The sequence below is a fragment of the Castor canadensis genome, chromosome 13 (assembly GCF_047511655.1).
Source record: "Castor canadensis chromosome 13, mCasCan1.hap1v2, whole genome shotgun sequence".
In the NCBI taxonomy this organism is placed as follows: domain Eukaryota; kingdom Metazoa; phylum Chordata; class Mammalia; order Rodentia; family Castoridae; genus Castor; species Castor canadensis.
In genome coordinates, this window is record NC_133398.1 from 2,165,682 (window position 1) to 2,187,446 (window position 21,765).

The 21,765-nt window shown below is 53.0% G+C and overlaps 1 protein-coding gene across 5 annotated transcripts; it reads right to left on the reverse strand.

The window, feature by feature from the left end:
- Nucleotides 1-3,087: 3,087 nt before the first annotated feature.
- Ppp1r26 (protein phosphatase 1 regulatory subunit 26) lies at nt 3,088-11,528 on the reverse strand. Of its 5 annotated transcripts, none has more exons than XM_074052863.1 (3): nt 11,455-11,528; nt 8,510-8,646; nt 3,088-8,228 (listed from the first exon to the last, which is right to left on the reverse strand). In XM_074052863.1, exon 3 carries the CDS (start codon nt 8,165-8,167, stop codon nt 4,571-4,573), a length of 3,597 nt encoding a protein of 1,198 aa, XP_073908964.1. In that variant the 5' UTR covers nt 8,168-8,228; nt 8,510-8,646; nt 11,455-11,528; the 3' UTR covers nt 3,088-4,570. The 5 variants fall into 5 exon arrangements, with proteins under 5 accessions (XP_073908964.1, XP_073908962.1, XP_073908963.1 ...); XM_074052861.1 differs by lacking the exon at nt 11,455-11,528 and adding an exon at nt 11,198-11,258; XM_074052862.1 differs by lacking the exon at nt 11,455-11,528 and adding an exon at nt 11,023-11,154.
- Between the last annotated feature and the right edge of the window lie 10,237 nt (nt 11,529-21,765).

The following is a 21,765-nucleotide window of genomic DNA, read 5'->3' on the forward strand; positions in this document are numbered from 1 at the left end:
GGGAGATCACAGGACAAGCCCAGCCTGGGCAAAAAGTTGTCAAGAGCTTATCTCAACCAGTAAGCTGGGCATGACGGTACACATCTGCTCCCCAGCTATATGGGAAACTCAAGTAGGAAGATCACCGTCTAAGGTCAGTGCAGGGAAAAGTATGAGACCCTACCTGAAAAAGAAACTAACGCAGAAAAGGGCTAAAGGCATGGATCAAGCGATAGAGTGCCTGCCTAACAGGTACAAGGCCCCGAGTTCAAGCCCCGGTAATGCATACTCCTGCACACACAAAGTGAGGCTGCACAGATGCTAAGTCTGTAGGCTGTGTGGGTTTAATCTGGTGTCATGTTGGGTGCTGAAATGCTGTAATTGGTCACGTCCAATAAATGCTATTTCTGTAACAGCTGCTGAAGGTGAGTGCAAGGTTAGGCCCCACACATTATTCCAAACTGAGGAAGTGTCTGGAAAGACAAAACCCCCACATACCCTTGATAACTCTGTCCTAGTCTATTTTCTGTTGCTATAACAAAATGCCTGAAGCTGGGTAATTTGAAAACAGTGGAGGGTTGTTTGGTTCAGGGATCTGGAGCCCACAAAATCCATGATCAAGGCACCTGGCTCCTGCTCCGCCCTGGCCGAGGAGGGCTTCTGGCTGCCTCCCAACATGGCGGGGGGGATCACATGGTGAGATGGAGCAAGCTGCCAGCTCGGGTCTCTCTTCCTCTTCTTACAAAGCCACGAATGCAATCATTGGTGCCCTATCCTCATACCTCGTCTAATCCTAACCCCTCCCAAAGGCTCCCCCCAAAATCAATTGCCATGTGAATTTCAAGACCTTCATCCCTTGCATATATTTCCAGGTGGAAATCTTTGTGTAGCAAGAAAAAGAAAGTTTAGACCCATTGATCTAACTGAATGCTGTTTTCTGTTTGGGAAGATAGTGTATAAAGGGGGGGTTCAAAAATGGAAAGGAAATGACTTGTTACCGTCCTACCATTCTTCCGACCTGTGTCCTGAGTCTTTCAAAGTCTTAGATCCCACAATGAAAAAGGTCATGAAGCCACGAGGGTGAAAATCCACTTCCATATGCCTTTGGAAAAGAAAGGGCACACCATTTCTAACCCCCTCTCTCTCCATTCCACGGAAGCGCTTTATTTGGCCTTTTAATTCCACTTGGAAATTAAAAATTGAAAAAAAAAAGTGCCAGGAATAGTGGTTCACGCCTGTAATTCTAACACTTGAGAGGTGGAGGATGGAAGATTGTGAGGTCAAGGTCAGCCTGAGGTACATTCTGAGAGCCTGTCTCAAAACAAAAACAAAAAAACCCACTAGGGGTGTAGCTCAGTGGCAGAGCACTTGCTAGCAGGTGCAAAGCTCTGGGTTGGACCCCCAGCACTGCAAAAAAAAAGTTAAAAACTTTCATGATTTTGCTATACTGTTGAGTTGGTTTAAAACCAGTCACTTCTCACTCTAAGATTACGTTTCCATTTCTGTATTTTTCAGTAACTTTTTTATAGTTGATTAGAATAAAGTTTCAGATACAAAGTAAAATATGGTGAGGTTGATAAAAATCTCTTATATTCAGCGCACAAGTTACCAGAAGCCTTGAGGCTTCAAGTAACACAGTAACTTCGTCCTCCTTGCTGGGTATTGACCGGGTTGTGATTTGAAGATGTCAGTTGTAGGTGCTGGTTTTTTCCCCCTCGAGACAGGCCCTTCCATTAATTCTGAGAGGGGCATCAAGCATTTAATACCTTTTATGTTTTGATATGAACTAGTATTCAAATTATTGCCTTATTTTCCAATGCCCAACTATCTCAGACCAGAGAAAAGCTGCCATCTATTCATTCACTCCTGAGTGACTTCCCTTCAGGAGGCTCTCTCCCCAACCCAGGATGAACCACCTCTTAAAATCAGGCCTCTCCTCATTTGTTGCATTAAATGAAGGGGACCCCAGCCCTCTCCCTGGGAAGAGAGAGGGCTCTTGGGGTATGAGGTGGCTCTAGGTGTTCACATTGACTGACTTGCAAAGAGCTTGATTTGGTGACCGGGTTCACAGTGGCCCTCTCTAGAGGGTGGGCACACGTTTACTGTGTCATCAGCAGCCCAGGGATGCTGTGCCAGGGCTGCATCCCTCTCCCCCCTGCAATGCTCCTGCTGTAGCCCCTTCCACACAGGGAAACCGCAGGGCAAAGCCTCCCAAAGCAAACAGGAGGCCAAGGCCCCAGCATTGGCCAGAGCAGACCCAGTGTGTGGGACGCCAGGAGAGCTCTCTTACCACTTACAGGGGCATGACTCTGGGAACATTAGTGCAGTCAGGTTCCTATGCAAATGGAATCCTGCATTGCCCGGTTCCAAAAGGTTCCATGCTACTGAGCTACCCAGGGATTTTGACCAGAGGCTGCAGGAGCCCCTGAAGCACCCAGGCAAGGAAGCCTCAAATGAAACCCTGCACAGGCTGCTCCTGGAACCCCTCAGGAGAGCCATCCAGCCAGCATTTAAGCAAGCCACTCTCCCACTCTCTGGACCACCAAGCCTGTCCAGAGGTAACAGTGAGCAGCTGAGCTGCAGGACAACCCTGTGTGGTGGAGTGCACCACCAGGAGGCCCCAGCAGTGACACAAACTGAAAATGGGGCTAGAAGGTTGGAGGAGGAACAGAGCTTCACAGCCTTCCTCCCAAGACTGGAAGGCAACCTGTCCCGTTGTGAGAGGGAGTGCTGCTCCTGTGTGCGCACAGGAGCGCATTGACCAGAGCTGATGGCAGTGCCTGATAGATGCCACATCCCTTGGCGGGGGTTGGGAGGTGGCATGGTGAGGGGAGGGCAGTGGCAGGAGCTCCAGCCCACACTGCTGTGCAGAGCCTTGGTGCAAAGGACTCAGGAACAAAGTGTTATGGGCTCCCGGGTTTGGGAGGAACTGCAGAAATGAACTCGAGTAGGGAATGGGGGAGTTGAGGGTAGGGTGGGATGCTCAGGGCTGAATGCTCTGCTTTGCGGGTTGCGGCTCCTCCTCCTCGAGATGGGTCACTGCCCCATACAGGCCAGACTCCGCTTGGAGACTCCAGGAGGAAAAACGACATAAGCTCATTTGTGGGTAATGTTTGATTTATTCATTAAAAAAAAAAAAAGCAATTCTTATATACAAAACAAGATGGATTTTGTCTTCAAGGGTTAAAAGCACTCTTTAAAAAATTAAAGCAGGGAGCACTGGTCACACAGAGCGGTCTCTCACAGAAGCACGGAAGTGAACGAATGTGCCGCACATTCGTCGAAACAGCTGAGGACAGCACAGGACCGCGGTGCGCACTCCTCACAGCTCCGACTGCAGACGCGCACTGTGGATGTGGGGGACGCACGTCTGCATTTGGGCACAGAAGTGAACTACTATTAAGACCCAGGTGCACAAGGTGTAGGAAATTCCATGTTATAATACCAACGAAAGTCAGTTACAGCAGACCCTGTGTCACAGCTAAACCAGAATGCTGAGTTGCAAAACTTGGAGTAACTGGGAGACAATCACAATACAGACGTTTTGACCCTCCATGTCCATCACGGCTTCTGTCCCCACAGTAGCCACGGGCATGATGCCAAGGCAGTATCACCTGGCCCCACTGCAAGGACCAGAGGCCACTGCCTACAACCAAGCGGAGGTGCCAGCAAGGCCCCTGGTTCTGCCCCAAGAGGCAGGCCACAGAAGGCCACGCGAAAGGCTGGCTTGGTTGGGCACGCCTGACCAGGTCCTGCAGGGCAGGTGTGAGGAAAGCCTGTCCTACTGCTGGGTTTGTCATCATGGGTGACCAATTTGTGGACGAAACCACCCTCATGACTGCACTATACATGTGCCCAAATCAAGAACAGGATGGCAAAAACACGGGAGATGTCACCTTTTAGAAGATCAGTGAACTCTCGCACAAAGAAGGTTGCTTAGATCTTAGAAATGTCTAGAGACCAGACAGGACTGGACCCTGAATGACCGCTCAGGGCTGAGCTGGACTTTCACACATGCCAGGGGTGACCAACCAGCTGGCCATTGTGCTTTGAAGTGGTTTTCTAATCGCAGGCTGTGACTGCAGTCCTCAGAAGATGCAGGGATGAGGGGTCCTTTATAAAATGGGCCGTCCCAGCGGCGTCCCGACACACCTAGGCATCTTCACGCTTCTGGGGGAGGGCAGCTGCCGCCTCCTCCAGGCCTCACCATCTATAACACTAAGTGGCCAGATGACCGGCCTGAGTCTTTGACCCTAGCAGGGACAGAAAGAACCAAATGTTTGCTAATCTACTGCTGGTATGCAGACCACAGAAAACTGTAGTTAGGAACGCCCTACAAAATCCAACGACAATATTTTTCAAAAATATTTTTTACAGCACTTTAAATAATTTACAAAAGCTACAAAAACCATATTTACCAGGACACATCTGTTAAATAAAAACGTTGCTTCATATATACAGGGTACGCAGAAGGGACTTGGTTTTTGCTCTTTAACCAGTATCCTCCATTCACACGCAGACAGGTGCAAAAATGCAGTCATGTGCACACATACACTGCTTCCCCCGGATGCATCAAGGACCAGGACACCTGTCACAACTTGAGGACTTTGCCTTTCACCACTGCGCTGCCACCGCCGTCCTCCACAGAGGTGTCGCTAAATTCACTGGCGTCACTACCCAAAGCCTCTTGGTCCTGGTCGTCTCTTTCCATGGCGCTATGTCGGTACCTCAGGTCCAGGATCTTTTCCTCAGGACCTGAGCTCCTCCTGTCGTGCAGACCGAGACCCCCCTGTGTCTTCTTGTTTGGCCAGTGCCCACTGTCCTTCCTCATGAGCACATCTGGGCTTCCAAACACAGGGCTGTGGCCGGCCTGAGTCTCCCTGAAGGCCGAGAAGGCTGGGCCCTGCAGAGGCAGGCCTAGGTGGGGACTAAAGAAGCCAGTCTGCTCACCCCCCCACGAAGCGCTCTTTCCAAAGTGGAACAACTGGGTGGAGAGCAGGGGTGAGAAGCCTGAGAAGGGCAGGTTCTTCCTGGGGCCCGCAGTAAGGTTGGGCAGGACCCTGGCCCGTCCCTCAGAACCCTGCTCTCTGTCCCCAAGACCCCCTGTCCACACCGAGCCTAGACCTTCTGAGTTCAGTGCCCATGGGTTGGGCAGCCTGCTCTGGTGGGCAAAATCGCTCCAGGGTAGGGTGAGGTCAGCCTGGGGTCCTGGGCTGGAGGTCAGAAAGGTCCGGCTCCCATAGTTCACCTGAAAGGTCCCCCCAGCACCTCCAGCCTCGGTGCCCACTTTGGCACAGTTGGACAGTTGGCCAAAAGCACTTTCTGCAGTGGCAGGCTCGGCACCTCGTGGGCTCTGGTCTTTGTGAACGTAAGTATTTTTCCTACTTGCTGGAGAAGCTTTCACAGAGATGGTTCCACTGGTGCTCTTGGGTAGTGCTGGTTCACATCTGCCCAGAGCAGCCGGGAGGCGGGTGATGTGCTCGGGGTAGGGGGCGCCCTTTCCACCTTTGGCAAACAGGCTGGCTGTGCCCTGTGACCCAGCTCTCTCTGTGCCCCATGCTCCTTCAGTCAGCTGAGGGACCCCCCTGGTCCTCTGGCTCCGTGTGCACACACCGGACTGCAGTACTGGCTCTTTCTTGCCCAGCACCTCTGGCCTAGCTGGAGCTCCTGGTCCGAGAGCAGTGGGATCCCCTGTTTGAACTTCTGAACTGCTCACAGATTCCTTGGCCTTTTCTGCCAAAAACTTCCTGATCTCCAGTTCAATGCTATCATCACTGTCCACTGAGCTGTCCTCAGACAGGGAGGTAGGGTTGGGGGCTGAAGGTGGCTGGCTGCAGGCTCCTGTGTCCTTGGAGAACAGTGTCTCTTCAGGGGCTTTCCTCTTTGACTGGAAAGCTTGGGCTGCATCTTCGCCCCCTGGTTTTGTTCTCTCTGGTATGCTGTTGAAGATGCCTGGTGGTCTTCTTCCTGGGCCGACCCTGCTATTGCTTCTGGACTTGGACAGGCAGCTCCTCAGCACTGGTGGGCCTCGATCAACCCAGTCTCTTGGGAGGCTGCCAAGTCTGCCCACGAACCGTGTCTCAGTGGTGCTAAACCTGACTTTCTTCTTGCCTGCAGCCCGAGGGTCCCTGCACCTCTTCTTGACCTTTCGCTTGGATCTCAACAAGTCCTTGATGGCCATGTCCAGGTCCTCGTCACTGTCCAGAGAGCTGCTCTTGTCCTCAGAGCTCTCTTTCTCACCAACACTCCGACCCTCGTCTGGCTTCCCAAGGTCCCCATGTGCGTCACTGAGTCCAACTGTTCTGGTGAGGGCAGGCTGGTCCCTGGCCTCCTCCCCCACTCCTGGGACCTCGCTACCTTTTCCCTGGTTAGGTGAGTCCTGCCCATCGTGGCCAGGCTGAGCCTTTGTCTGGCTGCAGTCACAGTCCTGGACGCTTTCTCTCACCTCCCTTGTTTTCTTGGACACGGTTGGCCTCACAGTGCTGCTGCCTCCACCCCTCCGTTTTCTTTTGCAGGTCAGAGGCAGGTCCAGTGTTTTAGAGAGAGGGGTCTTGGGAAGGCCAGTTTGGCTGTTGGGGCTAGGCAGCAACAGTGGGCCCTGGGTAGGCTGCGGACTTCCAGCCTGTGCCTTGAGAGCCAAAAATGTCCGGATCTCCTGCTCGATGCTGTCATCACTGTCCACGGAGCTGCTATCACCGTCAGAGTGGGAAGGCACAGTGGGGGAATAGAAGAGTGGGCTCACAGGTGGAGGCCTGCCACTGCCCTCTGTGGGGATTGGCAGGATGGTTTTGGAAATGTCCAGGATTGCTTCTGCACACATCAGCTCTGCAGACGTGTCTGCCCGGCACAAGGCCTGTTCCACAGAGTCACTTCTGGTGGCTGTGTGTCCTGGAGGGGCAGAGGTTTTGGTATCCTTTGGTAGCTTGGAGAGGTGTTCAGGGTCCAGACCCCCTGGGGTGGGGTCCACGGCCTTGGCAGCTGTGGGTTTCTTCTTGCTTGGGGCTTTCCTGTGGGCCTCACGCACGACACTCTGCGGAGTGCTGCCTGTGCCGCTGGTAGGAGGATTGGGTTCCTTCTCCTCTCTGAGCTGAGCTCTGGACGATGGGTCCCCACCAGCCTCCTTCCTGGTCTTCTCCAGCTGGTACAGCTGGATGGCCTCCTCTATGCCGTCATCGCTGCTGGAGTCAGAGGCTTCATGCACCAGGGCCGTGCTCTTGACTCGTCTGCCCCTGCGGCCAGCACCTGCACTCCGCCTCTTCCCACCCCTACTCTGTGCTGCCTCTGGCCTGGGGGCGGCCGGCCGTGTGCTGCCAGGGTTCTCGGGCTCCGTGACTTTAGGCCGCAAGCTTCTGGGCTGTGCGTTCACCTTCGCTAACCTGGGTGGCTTGTGGAACACAAATTCCTTACAGGCTCCGATCAGATCCTGCCGGGGCACAGACCTGGTCGGGGGTTCTCTGTGGGATTTAAACCTGGCTAAATTTTCATTTGGCTCTGTCTTTTTATCCTCACACCCATTACATTTTTGGTTTTCATGTTGTCTTTTTTCATTCAGAAACTGCTCTATTTCTGCTTGGATGCTCTGTTCAAAGGAGTCCTCACTGCTCACGCTAACTGGGGAGGCGGAGCCCTGGTCCTCACTGGCCGCCACAGAGCTCTCAGGAACACTACCTGAGCCAGGGGCCAGTTTTGGGGGACACAGGGTGGGTGGAGTGCTGCTGTGGGCAGGCTCTGGGGGGTTAGGCCGGGATGCCCTACTCTTTGCCTTCAGATACTCTTGGATGGCTTCCTCGATGTCCCGGTCCACAGAGTCATCACTGTCTGAATCCAGCACCAAGGGGCCAAGGCCCGCAGTCTCCCCTTCCCTCAGGGGCTCACGATCTGCAGCAAGACCGCAGGCAGCAAATGCAGGCTGCTCTTTGCGCACGGTGGGGCTTGCTGCCAGCTTGGTGTCACGGCACCGCTCTGCCCGTTGGCCTCTCTGCATGGCACACCCATCGCTCATGCCCAGAGTAGCCTCATTGTGCTGCAGTGAACTGATTATCATCTGTACCCTGGCGCTCACCGAGGCTCTGGCAACTTCTTCTTTAGACTCTGAGAAGTAGCCGGGAAACCGGAAGGTCCCGGGCGGGCCAAAGGCCTCCCATCTAGACTGCAGCGCGACCACTGGAGGGGCATTCATGAGGAACATTCTAGCAGGCGGGCCAGGCGTGCAGGGAGGCCTTGCTTTGTCTTTCAGCTGGTTTTACATCCTATGACGAAAGAAAGCAGAGAGGCACTATTCATGTAGGGAATCAGCTATGTCTGGGCTACAACCCTACATCCAGCTGGCTGAGGCTTCCTAGGCCTCAGTTTCCTCTGCTGTAAAAAGGAGGCACCTCCTCCCTCTGGGCCAGAGCTGCCGTGGAGACACGGTAAAATGCTTCCAAGCCCTGGCCCTGTGCTCACACTGAGCACACAGTGTCACTTCCACACCCCTGCCTTTCTTCTTGCTTCCATCTCTCCGTAAAAGGACAGCTGACACATTACTTACCTCTAAAGGCTGTCCAGAGGAGCCAAGGCCACATGGTCTGCAAATGCTTCTTGGTGCATTAAAGAGAACAGCTATTAACATGGCCAGGTGAGCCAGGCTCCATGGGTGGATTCCTTCCTGATGGAACACATACACTCCTGAAACAAAAAGTTGCACAGTGTTAGCGACTCAAACCTTTCCCAAGCACCTTTCAGAGTCATTTTCACTAAGCCTTTGTATGTGAAAATGGCAAATGTATATTTGCCAGATAGGACTTTATCATTATTTTTAGCTAATTAGCACAGCCCTGATCATCCTGTGGGGTCACTGCCCAGCTTCCATATCTCAGTGGGGCTGGTCTTGGGAACACTCTGAAGACCGGCTCTCAGCCGCCTTCACTGGAAATGCCTGGGGATGGCCACTACAGAGAGGAACACAATGTAGACGGCACATGGTCACTTAGAAACATGCCAGCTGCGTTGTACACTGTTAATTCTTCCCCGGCCCCTGATGCCCTCCTGCCTCCCCCACGTTGGAGGGCAATGTTCAGATGGAAGAGAGCCTGCAAAGCTGGCAGAGGCACGTTACTTGGGACAGGCATGGCAAGGCTATCCCACGTCTGCCCCATGTCCTCTGTCCCTGCCTGGTGGCTGCTGGTCTGTGTGTCCACTCTGCATCCCTCATGGACCTGGCCAGCTCTGTTTAACCAGGAGCTTCCTGCCCACAAGCACGTGCTCTGCTGTTTACAAGCCTCATGGCTTTGCCCAGAGGTGGGGCCAGCCACCTTGAGTACAGAACCACCTAAACCATGGCAGAACCAACAACGATCCGGAGGAGTCATTAATTCAGAAGCAACTGCTTTGCTTTTACTAGTATGTGCTCAAAAAGTGAAAGTAAAATCCATTACTTGAAGTTCTCAGGTCCAGCTCATGTTCCAAAAACCTTCAAGCTTAAGGTCCTCACTGCCCAGTGTTCATTCTCAATCATCTCGGCCAGTTTCCACTCCCACAACCCAGGCTGGTTGCAAAGCCAAGTAGTTCAGGGTGTCCTCGGGCTTGAGCTCCTCCTATCTCAGGCTCCTGAGTACAGGGATTACAGTCGTGTGCCACCACGCTGGTGCCCTCAGCCAGTGGATTTTTTTTTTTTTAACTACTAGGATTAAAGAGAGTAGGACACATCTAATTCAGAGACTGAAGTTAAAGTTCATAAATATTTTTCTGGAAAGACATATTAACAACTTAAAGGCTCAAAATTAAATTCGGGAAGCTCACACCCTGAGACCAAATACATTAATCACAGCTGACTGACACCTCTCCTGGGTCTGACCAGGTAGGGGTGAGGGGCGGGCATGCCTGCTGGTGCCAGCTACCAGTTCTCACATTTTACCATCCATTACAGCCCTAAAGTCACCTTCCAGAAAGAGCATCACAGGCACAGGGCAGAGGGGAACAGCTGAGATGGGCTTTTTCATTGGGTAGGGACCAGTGCCTGCCTGCTGTGGGCATTACTCAAACACCAGGGCAAAACTATGGAAATCACAAAATATTGCCATCAACCTAACTCTTTAGTGAACTAGGTACAGTGAGGAGCTGAACCTTGCACTGCCTGACTGTCACACGAAGTCTGTACCTTGAGAGAGAATATCATCTCGCCCACTACAGAGCTGGATTCCCAGGACAGTCTTCTGAGTTGTCCACCTACCTGGTCTAAAACATCAAACGCAGGGGCAGTCATTTGAACAACCCCCATACAGCCAGGCAAAAGTGTGAGCTGAAGCTGAGACCAGGCTTGCCCCTGGAATCAAGTCTCTAGGGTGGCTGTGGGATACCCAGCACCTGCACCTGAACCACGTGGAGTCAGAATTTAAGGAGTGCTGGAGGGCTCTGGGCATTTCTCAAGCTGAGAGGGCAAACCAGGTGAAGCCCTGTCAAGGACACTTTCCAGCAACGCCCGCAGGCCACCTCTCAGTTCCCCTCAAGTCAGGTCAACTTGAGTCTTTGGCGCTAGGGGAGGTCAGGGTCTGCATGCCTTGGAGAACCTGTCCTGGAGGCGCGTACAGCAGCCCCAGCCAACTCGAAGTGGGCGTGGGCTAGATTCAGTCCCTAGCGGGCTGAACAAGATCTCAGCAAGCAACCCCCCCCCCGCACCCAGCCAAATTGCAGTGCGGTCCCAGAGCCGGGGTGGGGGTGGGGGCTGGAGACACCGGGCCCTCACAGCTGCCCCTGCCCTGCTACTGCAGGCGCGAGGGGGCCGGGGGCTCGTCTCGCTGCCAGGGGGGCGCCTGGAGCAGCAGCCTGGTCCTCAGCCAGGAAGAGCGCACACCTCCCGGGGGAAGGCCTCCAGCAGGTCTGCGACCCCCACCCCGGAGCTATTTTCTGGGTTCCGAGGCTTGGAAGTCTGGGGCCCGGGAGCTCGGCCACCCTCCCGGAAGCTCCGCCTGGCGCCAGGCCTGCAGGCCGGCCAGGCCTCGGCCGTCCTTACAGGGCAGCGGCCGCCCGGGGCTAGGCCCGCCGCTCTCCCGCCGCGGGCCTCACCTGCGCCTCACCTGGGCCCGGCCCGCGCCCGCCGGCTCTCGAGGAACGCGGGGCGCGCAGCGGAAGGCAGGCGCGGGAGACGCCTCCGGGGCCCGCGATCCCCGCCCGCCGCGCGCCCCTTCCCCGGAGCCCGGGCCGCCCGCCGCGGCCTGCACGGCCCCGCCGCCCCGCTCACCTCGGCCGCCCGCCCCGCCTGCGCCCGCGCCCGCGCCCGCGTCCGCGCCCCGGGGAGGCGGCGGGCCGGGAGGCGAGGGGAGGCGCGCTCCGCCCTCGGCCCGGCGCCGAGAGGGGGCCGCGGGGTCCCCGCCCGGCCGCGCCTCCCCGCGCGCCGCCTCCCCTCGCCCGGCGCGCTGTGGGAAGCGCGGGAGGGGCGGGGCCGGAGCGGGGGGCGGGGCGACCCCCCCCCGTGCCACCCCCCTCCCCGCCACCTACCCGCGGCGGCGGCGGCGGCGGCGGCGGCGGTGGCCGCGCTCCGGAAGCCGTGCCCGGTGGCTGGGCATCATGGGAATGGCACGGCCGAGTTCCGGAGGAGGCGCGCGGCCCGGCCGGACCCCCGCCCGCGAGAGCGCGCCCACCTGCCGCCGAGCTGCGCAGAGGTCGGGAGCGTCCCCGACGCGGCCGAACCAGGGGACGCTGCTGCTCGGACTCGGACGGGGCTCGCGGCGCGGCTGGTGACCTAATGGTCGCCCGAGGATGCCTGTCCCCAGGCTCCGGGCGGGGGGACCCTCCGGTCGCGCTCACCGCCGGCTCCCCTGGCGCCGAGGGCGCGCAGAGCGCGTGTCGGAGGTCGGGCTCTGGGAAGTTGGCCACGGCGAGGGGCGTGGCCGTGGGAAAGCGCGTGGAGGGGCTGCGTTACTACTGTCAACACTGGCTCAAGCTGCCGTGTCACTAGACTGTCCTTCTGCTCGAGTGGCCCTGCGTACCTGGCACCAGCGCAGCCCAGCCCTTCGCATCCTCTGGCTAGCAGAGGTGCCACCCCCCCATCCCCCGCCCCACAGTGTCCCCCAGGCCTCCTGCTCTGCCTAGGTCCCCCAGCTGCCTTTGGCCACTTTGGTATGCTTCAGGTTTGGGTGTGTGCGCCCTTCCCTGCACACTTTAGCTCCTTCAGCCTCACCCCACTCTAGGGTTAGGAGAAATCTACCCAAGGTCGCTCAAGGAACTTCAGGTGACCGACCGTTCCCCGGGCATGCCTGTCCCCTGTTTGGCTTTGCAGTTCACTTGCCCTGTGACTTTGGAAGTTTTGCTTGTTTCACAGTGTAGAGATATTTGTCCAAAGTGCTGCAGAAAGCAAGCCAGGCCGACCGTGGGCCCTGAGGCCCCCACCCGGGGCACGAACATGGAAGGGGCAGATGAATTGCCGACTCCTCCCTTCCCCTTACAGAAAGTGCCAGAGATCTGATAGAACCCAAACCCAGAGCCTGTCCTGCAGAGAATGAGAAGGGGGTATTTCTCACCTCACCTGGGGGAGCGTGGGAGCTGGTGTTGGGGTCAAGAATGTGTTAAACACATTTGAGTGCCTCGGTGAATTTTTTCAGTAAACATTTTCTTTCTCATCGTAAAGTAACACTGTTAACACTTGTCAGGAATGGGCTCTTGGGGTGTGGACTATGGGTGTTTTGACATGTTTTAAACCCAGTGCGGTGACAAGTGTCTTTGGTGTGTCCTTGGAACCACTCTGTGCATTTCTCTAGGACAGATTCCTAGAAGACAGCCCTCTGAGGCAGGGACGATGACATCTTGCCAGATGCCCTACAGGATGCTGGTACAACTCGCTGTCTACCCGCCTCCTGGCCAGCCCTGAATTATGCCAGCACATTCAGTCTTTGGCAGTCTAATAGGTAAAATAAGCAAATATGCCTTTTTGTCACTTTCATTTCAGGTTTTTTTTTTTTTTTTTTTTGGTGGTATTGGGGTTTGAACTCAGGGTCTGTGCTTGTTAGGCAGGCGCTCTACCACTGGAGCCACAATCCCAACCCCCCCTCCATTTTAATTTCTTTAACAACTGGTGATGTCGAGCATTTCTTCATTTTCTTGGTGGCCGTTTGGAAAACTGCCTGTATGTGTTCTCTGCTCTTTTAAGATTTTCCTATTGGGTTGTGTCTTTTTCTTATCGGTTCAAAGAGCTCCACCTCCGCCGTTCCTTCACGCACCTTGCATTCGTAGTTCCCAGGCTGTCTTCTGTCTTTTGACTTTGGAGTTATGTTTTTGTTTTTGTTCTCTAAACACAAGTTTTAAACTTTTCTGTAGTTAAATCCATCAGGTTTTCGTGGATGGATTCTGAGCCTGTGGTTAAGGGTGGAGATGTCTTTTACCTGCTGAGTGTGTGAGTCAGCCTTTGCCTCACTGTGACAAAATACCTGAGATAAACAACTCATAAGGAGGAATGGTGTCAGAGGCTTCAGTCCATAGCTGCTTGGCCCCATCCCTTTGGGCCTGCGATGAGGCAGCACATCCTGGCAAGGAGCATAGGGTGGAGCCAAGCCTCTTACCCCATGGTGGTCAGGAAAACAGGAAGACAGAGGAAAGGGTCGGGTCCTCAGATCCCTTCAAGGGCACACCACCAACGACCTTGTTTCCTCCCACTTTCTAAAAGCTTTACCATCTCCCAGAAGTGCCACCTGCTAGGCACCCCACTTTTACCATATGGGTCTTTGGGGAGCACTTCAGATTCAAGCTACAGCACTGAGATTTCATAAGCATTTGCTGATTTAATGGCTACAGTTCAAAACAGGAGTGGCGTGATGCAGGCCTGTGGGACTGAGATGCTGGAGTCTTAGGCAAAAAACCAATTTCTCAGGGGAGAGAGCACCTTTTTCTTTTGAGAAAGGTCTCAAAGGGACCAGCTGCCCAGCCTGCTGCCCAGGCTCCTCTCGACCTCCTAGACCCAAGCGATCCTCCTGCCTCAGTCTGAGTGCTGGGACCACGAACACTTGCCACTGTGCCCAGCCCTGGGGACATTCTCTACTCTTTCCCAAAGCTATTGGCCTTCAGCTATTGTTTGTTGTATATTATTTTTTGTTGTTAAGCATTCAGGAGGCCTCACCTCCTGTGCTAGCCAGGGCTACATCTGAGGAATGAGAGGCGCCTGTTTTGGTCAAGGCTGTCCTGTCATGAGTGGTGCCTAAGGCAAGAGGATTGAGAGTTTTGAGGCCAGCCTGGGCACACAGTGAGCTCCTGTTTCAAAATGAATATTCATGGATGCAGATGCAGCCATCTACATACTCACTTGTCCCGTGGGTGACATACCTTCCAAGGCTGGGCACAGTGGAGTCCACCCTCCAACCCTATACAGCCTACAAAAAGGGGAGACAGCCTGGGCCACCCAGGTCAAAGGAACCCCTTGACTGACTGGATTCAAGCTTTGTCTTTTCTTTTTCATTTTTTTTTTTTTTTTGGTGGCACTGAGGTTTTGAACTCAGGGCCTCATGCGTGCTAGGCAGATGCTCTATTGCTTGAGCCACTGTGCCAGCCCTGGATTCAAGCTTTGGAAATTCCATTTCTGCAAAACAGTTTTTAAAGCCTTTACTTTAGAAATGACTTGAATGGCTTTATTCAGTTTTTATTTCTGGAGTGCTGGGATCTTAGAATTTTCCTAATTTATTACTTACAACTTCAGGGGACAACTTGACTTTCAGATGATCTATTTATAAGTATCATTTTAAGCTAAAGAAGCAAATAAGCTTCCTGAGACAAAATTATCCAGGTGGACCCAGAGCATGGTGTACACAGGAAACGAGGATGGCTCGCCTCAGATTATGCGGGACAGGCTGGGATACTTTCTGGGTCAGGATTTGAGAGAAAAATGACTTTCACGTTGGTTCTTAGCAACAAATCAATTGGGCAAAGATCCTTCTTATGAGACAGTTTGGAAGCTTGCTCCTATCTTCTCCAGGGAGGACCTGTGGAACCTGGTGTGAGGGAACTTGGAGTACACCCGAAGGGACTGGGGCAGGATGGGGTGAACCCCTCTCCAAAGGCAGGAAAACATATAGGAAAAGGCATAGGTGACAAAGGCCGGAGGAAGTGGCACATCTTAGACCGATATGTCTGGGGCATGAGCCCCACACAGGTAAGGCCCCACACAGGTGAGCAGGGGAGGTATGTGAGGGCCTGGCTGTAGGCACCTTGGGGCAGGACTGGGCAGAGCAGGAGGTCAAGCTGTTGTGGATACTCTTGAGGCCTTAGCTGACTCCTGGGGCTCTGGAGCTGTGGCAGCTCCTCATGAAGAAGTGGCTGGGCCTTTACCTCCATGCACAGAGGACATAGGCTGCCCCTGAGAAGAGTGACCCCTGTCCAGCTGGGGTAGCCCTGCAGTGGTCTCAGCCGTGTGCTGGTGGCAGGCTGCAGTCCTGGCCATCAGGACCACTGAACACCTCTGTCTTGGAGAGGACCTGAGCAGCCACCCTGTGTCCGTTACCAGCCTGTCCAGACTTCCTTCTTCGTTTTGAAGCAGCTGCTGGGTCTGTTACTTCAGAGTCTGCCAGGAGCTGGTGTGCTCCCTATTTTGGGCAAAGATTTGGTTAGCTTGTTAAATCTTTTCTCTGAAATTTAATCCAAACTTTGTTCAGTGGAGGAGGCTCCAGAAAGTGTGTCAGGCATTCTAAGATTATACGACTTAGATATGAAAACCTGAAATAGAGTTTTAACTGGCAGGATTAAAACGAAGGCAGATGTGATGTAGGAACAGGCCAGCAAAGCCTATCAAGTGCAAGCTTCCATGCTAGTGGGGGATGAAGGTGGAGGCAGGTAAAAAAACAAAAAGAGCTCACTTTCCACAAGTCTCAAAAATCTCCCCCAGATCAATGGACATCACTCCACTTTGGCTGTCCTTTGGCAGAAAGAAGAAAAAATCTACTGCGCAGTGTCTGAATTTGTACAGAAATTTACCTCTTATTGTCTTGAGATATGGGATGGTGAGGCATATCCTCAAAGGTGACAAAGGCTTTTTAAAAAAAAAAAAATAGTGATTAGTTTGGGGGCCACTGGAGAAAATTTGGGGGGTGTGGAGGGTTTTACCTTCCACTCCTCTCTTGCAGGACCACCCAGACCAAAAGAGGTCAAAGATATCTTGGCTTGTTTTCTGTTGCTATAACAAAATATCCAGACTGAGAAATTGCTAAAGAAAGGAAGTTTATTCAGCTCACGTTTCTGGAAGCTGGGAAGCCTAGGAGCTCGGTGCTGGCCTGGTGAGGCCCTTCCTGTTGCATCATAGCACAGCGGAGCACAACAGGACAGAGCAAGGGTGCAAGCTTGGTCTCTTCCTCTTCTTATAAAGCCACTGATGTGATCATGGAGCCCACTCTCATGACTTCCTCTAATCTCAGTTACCTCCAAAGTCCATTGGCATATGAACTGGGGATTAAGCTTCCTCAGATAGACGTCTGTGATCTTTTTTTTTGAGACAGGTGTTAGGATGAATAAAAGGAAACCCCTTCCCCGTTGAAGTTGACTTTCTGGAAACTCTCTACCTGGCCCTAAAGAACAATAAACATCCACCTTTGGCCATTTACTAGAAACTCCCTACCTGGCCTAGAAGGAATGACCTGCCCTTAAGCCATTATCTGGGGAGGTCAGAGGGACATTGAGGATTGTCCCACCCAGTGACCTTCCTGGGACTTCTCCACCCACCTCCTTTTATCTACCCCTAGTCTGTAAGTGGCTGTGGGTTCCAGCTCTCTTGCCGGGGACCCCCTCCACAGGACCACTTCTCCACAATAAACCCTGTGTTGGTGTTTGAGCCGTCTCTCTGCCTATCCATTCTGCACCTCTTTCATTCAAACAACAAGGTCTTGCTAAGTTGCCCGGCTGGCCTCGAACTGGCAGTTCTCCTGCCTCAGCCTACTGTGTGCCACCATACCCAGCTCCACAAAAAACATCTTCCCAAGTTCTTCTCAGCTGTGTCAGGAAGTGGTGGCTGTACAGAGGTGGTGAGGTCACTTTGCCACATGAGGACAGCTGTGGGCTGGGGCAGGAGGAGGCATGTGTGACCTGTGTGGCAATGCAAGGTAAGTCTTGGGTGGGCTCTCTTTGCTTTGCTCACTGACACCAGGGCATCTGCACTGGTAAGAAGGAAGGCCCTTCCTTAGAGGCTCCCCAGGCCATGTACAGAGACCACTGGAAACCTAGGTGAGGACCTGAATGGTTGGGCGGGGCCTGAGGAGGGCAGTGTGTGTTTGCTTCCTTCCCTGTCATCGAGCCTTGCCTCAGTGCTGGATCTTTTCAACAGGCCTCAAGCTGGTGTGCATGTCTGGCTCCACGTTGGTGCAGAAAGGCAGACGAGGATAGTATTTGTGACTGACAAAAGAGGGGTGCTTCCTGAATGTTCTGAAGAGTCCAGAGTGGACTGGCGGATGAGGGCCTTGGTCTTTCAAGTCAAGGCAGGGAGGGAAGACCTGTCCACAACAGTCCAGGACATGGTCAAATCAAGGGATCACAGTAGGATCTTGGTGGAAGGAGCCACTGCACAGCTCCAAGCACTGCAGAGCATTTCTTCAGAGGCAGCAAGGAGCCTCTGTCCTTAGGATCCTTATGTGGGCAAGCGGCAGCAGCTGGAGTCCTGAGGCCCCCATGGCCCTTGGCTATGGATCAAAGAAGTAAACACTTAGGAGGGCAGATGAACAAATGAAGAGCTTGGTCTTTAACATGTAGGGGAGGCAACTTCCAAAGGAACCACCAAACCTAGACTTAAGACAGGCTGCTACCTGGACTGCCACCCCAGGGGGGAAGAGACCCTGGGCTGTCTGGATCAGCTGATAGTAAAGCATATTCCAAACACCCTGCCCAAAGCCCAGGATCCTATATCCTCTCTTAGTAAAAATTGTAAAAATGCCTAGCAGATGTTTTCTTACCCACTGGTGTAGGGACTTAGCTGGAGTTGTCAAATGACAGAATAATGTGGAACCCAAGACTTTAACTGGAGAGTACAATTAAAGGTTGAGGGTGCCCCCCGCCCCTGCCTCCCTACCCCCCCCCCCGTTCTGGAGTCAGCTTTCCCACACCAGGAGCTGGTTCCAAGGACTCACCTTCTTCCCTCACTGCTGGAAAACCCAAGCCACCTGCCCAGAGTCTTGTCACCCTGCCCAAGGTCTTCTTGGCTCTGTCCTTCCCTGGAGGGGCAGGCTGCTGATATCCTCCTTCTGGACACTAAAAGAAAAAGGAAGAAAGGAAGGGAGAAAGGGAGGAAGGAAGGAAGATGAGTGAGAAGAGCTTAAAGAAGTTCCCTCATGCAAGAGTCAGAGCCATTTGTTCTTGGATGAGGGTAAAAACAGCAACAGACCAAAACCCGTAAATGCTGCTGAAGTGACTCAAGTGGTAGAGCACCTGCCTAGCAAGCACAAGGTCCTGAGTTCAAACCCCAATACTGCCAAAAAACCCCTGAAACCCCAAAACTCTTGAGTTCACTATAGTATTAAGAACAAACAAATCAGGACTGGTGGAGTGGCTCAAGTGGTAGAGAGCTGCCTAACAAGTGTGAGGCCCCAAGTTCAAACTCCAGTACCTCCAAAAAAAAAATTGATCACTTTGGGAAGCCAACCATAAATTCATGATCTTTGAGACAGGTAAGTAAAATTTCAGCGTTTTTTCCTTCCCATAGGAGAGAGTCATTTTTAGTGGTATCATTCCAACTAATAAATTAATCAGGAATTATAGAACTGGAGTATCACTGTTTGATAACCCCTGATGAATTGGTGAGTTCAGAGAATGCAGCACTGGGTCCCTAAAGACGAGGAGAATCAGACTTTGGTGCCGAGTAAAGAATGTAGCACCCCAAGTTGGATGGGATGGGGACAGCACTTAAGTGCAATGGAACACCTGGACCCAGCTCCCACCTCGCAGGAACCCTATTGGGGAGCAGCCAGCAGCATCCAGACTGAGGGGAACTGGGGTTCTAGAACTTCACCAGATCCACTGTAAGCAAAAGAAGGGTGGAGCAGAGCCTGTAGGTTAAACAAAAGACACGTCCCATTGGATAGAAGGGTGGGCATGGCTACATTGTCGAGGGTAAAGGTAGACATTAAGTCATTTAATTGGCATGAAACTGTAAAGCAACCCCAGGAGAGGGTGACTGGGAGTCAGCAGAGCCTTTGCTTAGGGCCAGGAAAGGGCTGTGATTATGGTGGGGCAGGGGAGGGGTTTCTGGAGTGGCTTGCAAAGGTCTCTTTCATGGCCTAAGTGGTAGTTACAGAAGTGCTTGCTTATTCACAATGCATTCAGCTAAAAATATATAGTCTTTGGTGGCTTCCCAACATGGTTTGCATAATGGAACCAGATGTCCTCCTGCTCCTGTGTCCATCAGGTCACATGTGTCCCTTCCTAGGGTTATCTGGCATATTCTGCCCACAGGAATTATTCATTGCTTTCCCCTGGCCACTCTTCTTCACTTCAGGGTCTTGGCACAGATGAGACATTTTATTTATTCATTTTTGGTGGTGCTGGGGATGGAACTCAGCCTCACACTGAGTTAGTAAGGAAAGACTCACACTTGGTAGGCAATTGTTTTACCACTTGAGCCATGCCCGTCCTTTTGCTTGTTTTAAGGTCTCTTGCTTTTGCCCTGGCCACTCTTGGCCTGCGATCCTCCTACCTCTGCCTACTGTGCAGCTTGAATTATAGGTATGTACCACCAAGCCTGGCCCAAGACATTTTAGTAAAATGTGGGAAATATAATCTGAAGAGAAACCAGAGTATCGGCCCAAGACAGTTTAAGCTTTGCACTTTAAAGTCAACCTTCTTCGTGCACACTTTTCAGGAGTAGAGTGGCTCTAACGGATGTTTCCAGGGCAGACAACCCACCTTTTCTCTTTTCTTTTCTCCTTTCCCCCAGAGACAGCCAGTTGTATTGCCTCCAGCTGACCATTTTTGCGTTTACCTGACTTGGCCTGGGGTCCCCCAAGGAAGACACTGAGATGAGGACGTGGGGCTGCTGCTCATCTGGGAGTGGACCCCAGGAAGCCATGAGGGTGGGAGGTGTGACAGTGTCCCACCGTGTCTGAATCTTGACCTTGACTTTTGGCCTGTCTTGATTGTGTGTTGAAAACTAGCCACATCCTGTTACAGAGCGTGGGCAGAGCGGGGGTGGGCTTCTCCTGGGAGGGCATGGGTTTAGACTGAGCTCCTGCACTGGGCTCTGCGGATCAGACCTGACCAGCATGAAGTCACTCATGGAAAGAGGCACGTAGTACAACTGAAATGAAAGTGTGGGCAATTCACAACAACCAATCAAAAGGGGTGCAGCCACCCCGAGCAGGCATGGGAAGCCTCTTTGCTTTAACTCCTGCAGGGGCTGTGACCTGAAAAACCGATGTGACAGTCCCTGTGTGTACCATGCCGTCTCTGTTCCTGCCCAAGCCACCTTAAATGAACCTTGCCATTCTGGGGGGTCAGATCTGGGGGAGCGCCTTTCTGCCTTGGTGATGGATTGTAAATCAAGTGCAGTGGATTTGCGTCTCCCTGTGAGGGGAGATGGAATGGAGACAGGTTTATTCCTGTAGTAGGTAAGGCACGCACTGGGGATAAACCCCAAAGCAGTGCGACCCAACAGAGCAAGCCAGGGGCTTTAGCTGGGGAAATGTACATGTTGGTGTGGAAAGACTGGCCATCCTGTACAGACACTTATTTCTGAGCATGCTCAGTTCCAGGCCATACAACTATGTGGACAGGACTTGGTGGAGAATTCAGTATTACAATGAGCAAGGTTTACTTGAGGTCACCTGTAAGAGTGAGTCAGAGTGACTGGGCGCTTTTGACAGGTTCCTTGTAAGTTTCTCTTACAAAAGATTGGGAGGACCCAATCCAAACAAACACACAAAAATAATTCTGAAGGAGCAATAGTGTTACCTGAGGGTGGTCGCAGAAGACCCTCGTCCAGAAGATCTCAGGTCCTTGCATCTCAGAACAAAGAACTGGACAGAGACGCAGATTGCAAAGCAGCAGCAAAGTTTTATTGAAAGAGGAGGAGTACACCAGGAGGAAACTCCGCAAGAGAGCCGGCGGGCCCTGGCCAGGTGGCACAGAAGCTCCCGTCTTTGTTCAGGGCAATTCATAGGTTGTAACACCTGGAAAATCCCAGTGGTCCTTGCAGGAGGGGCTACGGTGATTGACAGGTGTGATTGACAAGGTTTTGTCTGTAACGCGGGACGTTCTGCACAAGCTGATTCTCAGGCTTTGAACTGTGTGAGATGTGACCAATGTTCATAAGGTCTTAAGAAGAGGGCTTTACCTGAGAGGTCAGATTGGGGACGGAGTTCCCTTTACTGGGCATTTCCGGTCTGAACTGGCCAAGAGACTCCCTTGGCTTTTGGGGAATTTACAACTGCAGAGGAAGTTACAACCAGAAAGGAATTTGCCACTGCAATGGCCATTAGAGGGGACGCCTGGGGATGGTACAAGGAGGAGTCCAGCGTGGAGTGACCTTCTGCTGAGGACCCTCGAGTCCCATGGCGGTCTCTTTCTTTCTCTGTTGCTAGCCTGCCTCATTAACAGTCATTTAAATGGGTGACAGTGTTTCCCCTAGTGGCCAAGAGGATGCTGCCTGGCTCATGAATTGATAGTAAAAGCCATTTAGATCTTTAGACTATCCTTCCCCACAGCCAGGATGGGCCCAGGCAAGGCCCTTCCAGGGGGAGAGGAGACTCTGCTGTGTTCCATAAGAACGTTCTACCCCAGGAGAACGTTCTTGGTGCCTCTCTGGCAGTCCTTTTCTTCGGGTGACGGGGAGGGGCATGTTTGTGCTTCTTCTGGCTG

Excerpts from the sequence above, each read along its gene's own strand:
- Ppp1r26 (XM_074052863.1), bottom strand. The coding sequence starts at position 8,167 with ATGTTCCTCATGAATGCCCCTCCAGTGGTCGCGCTGCAGTCTAGATGG.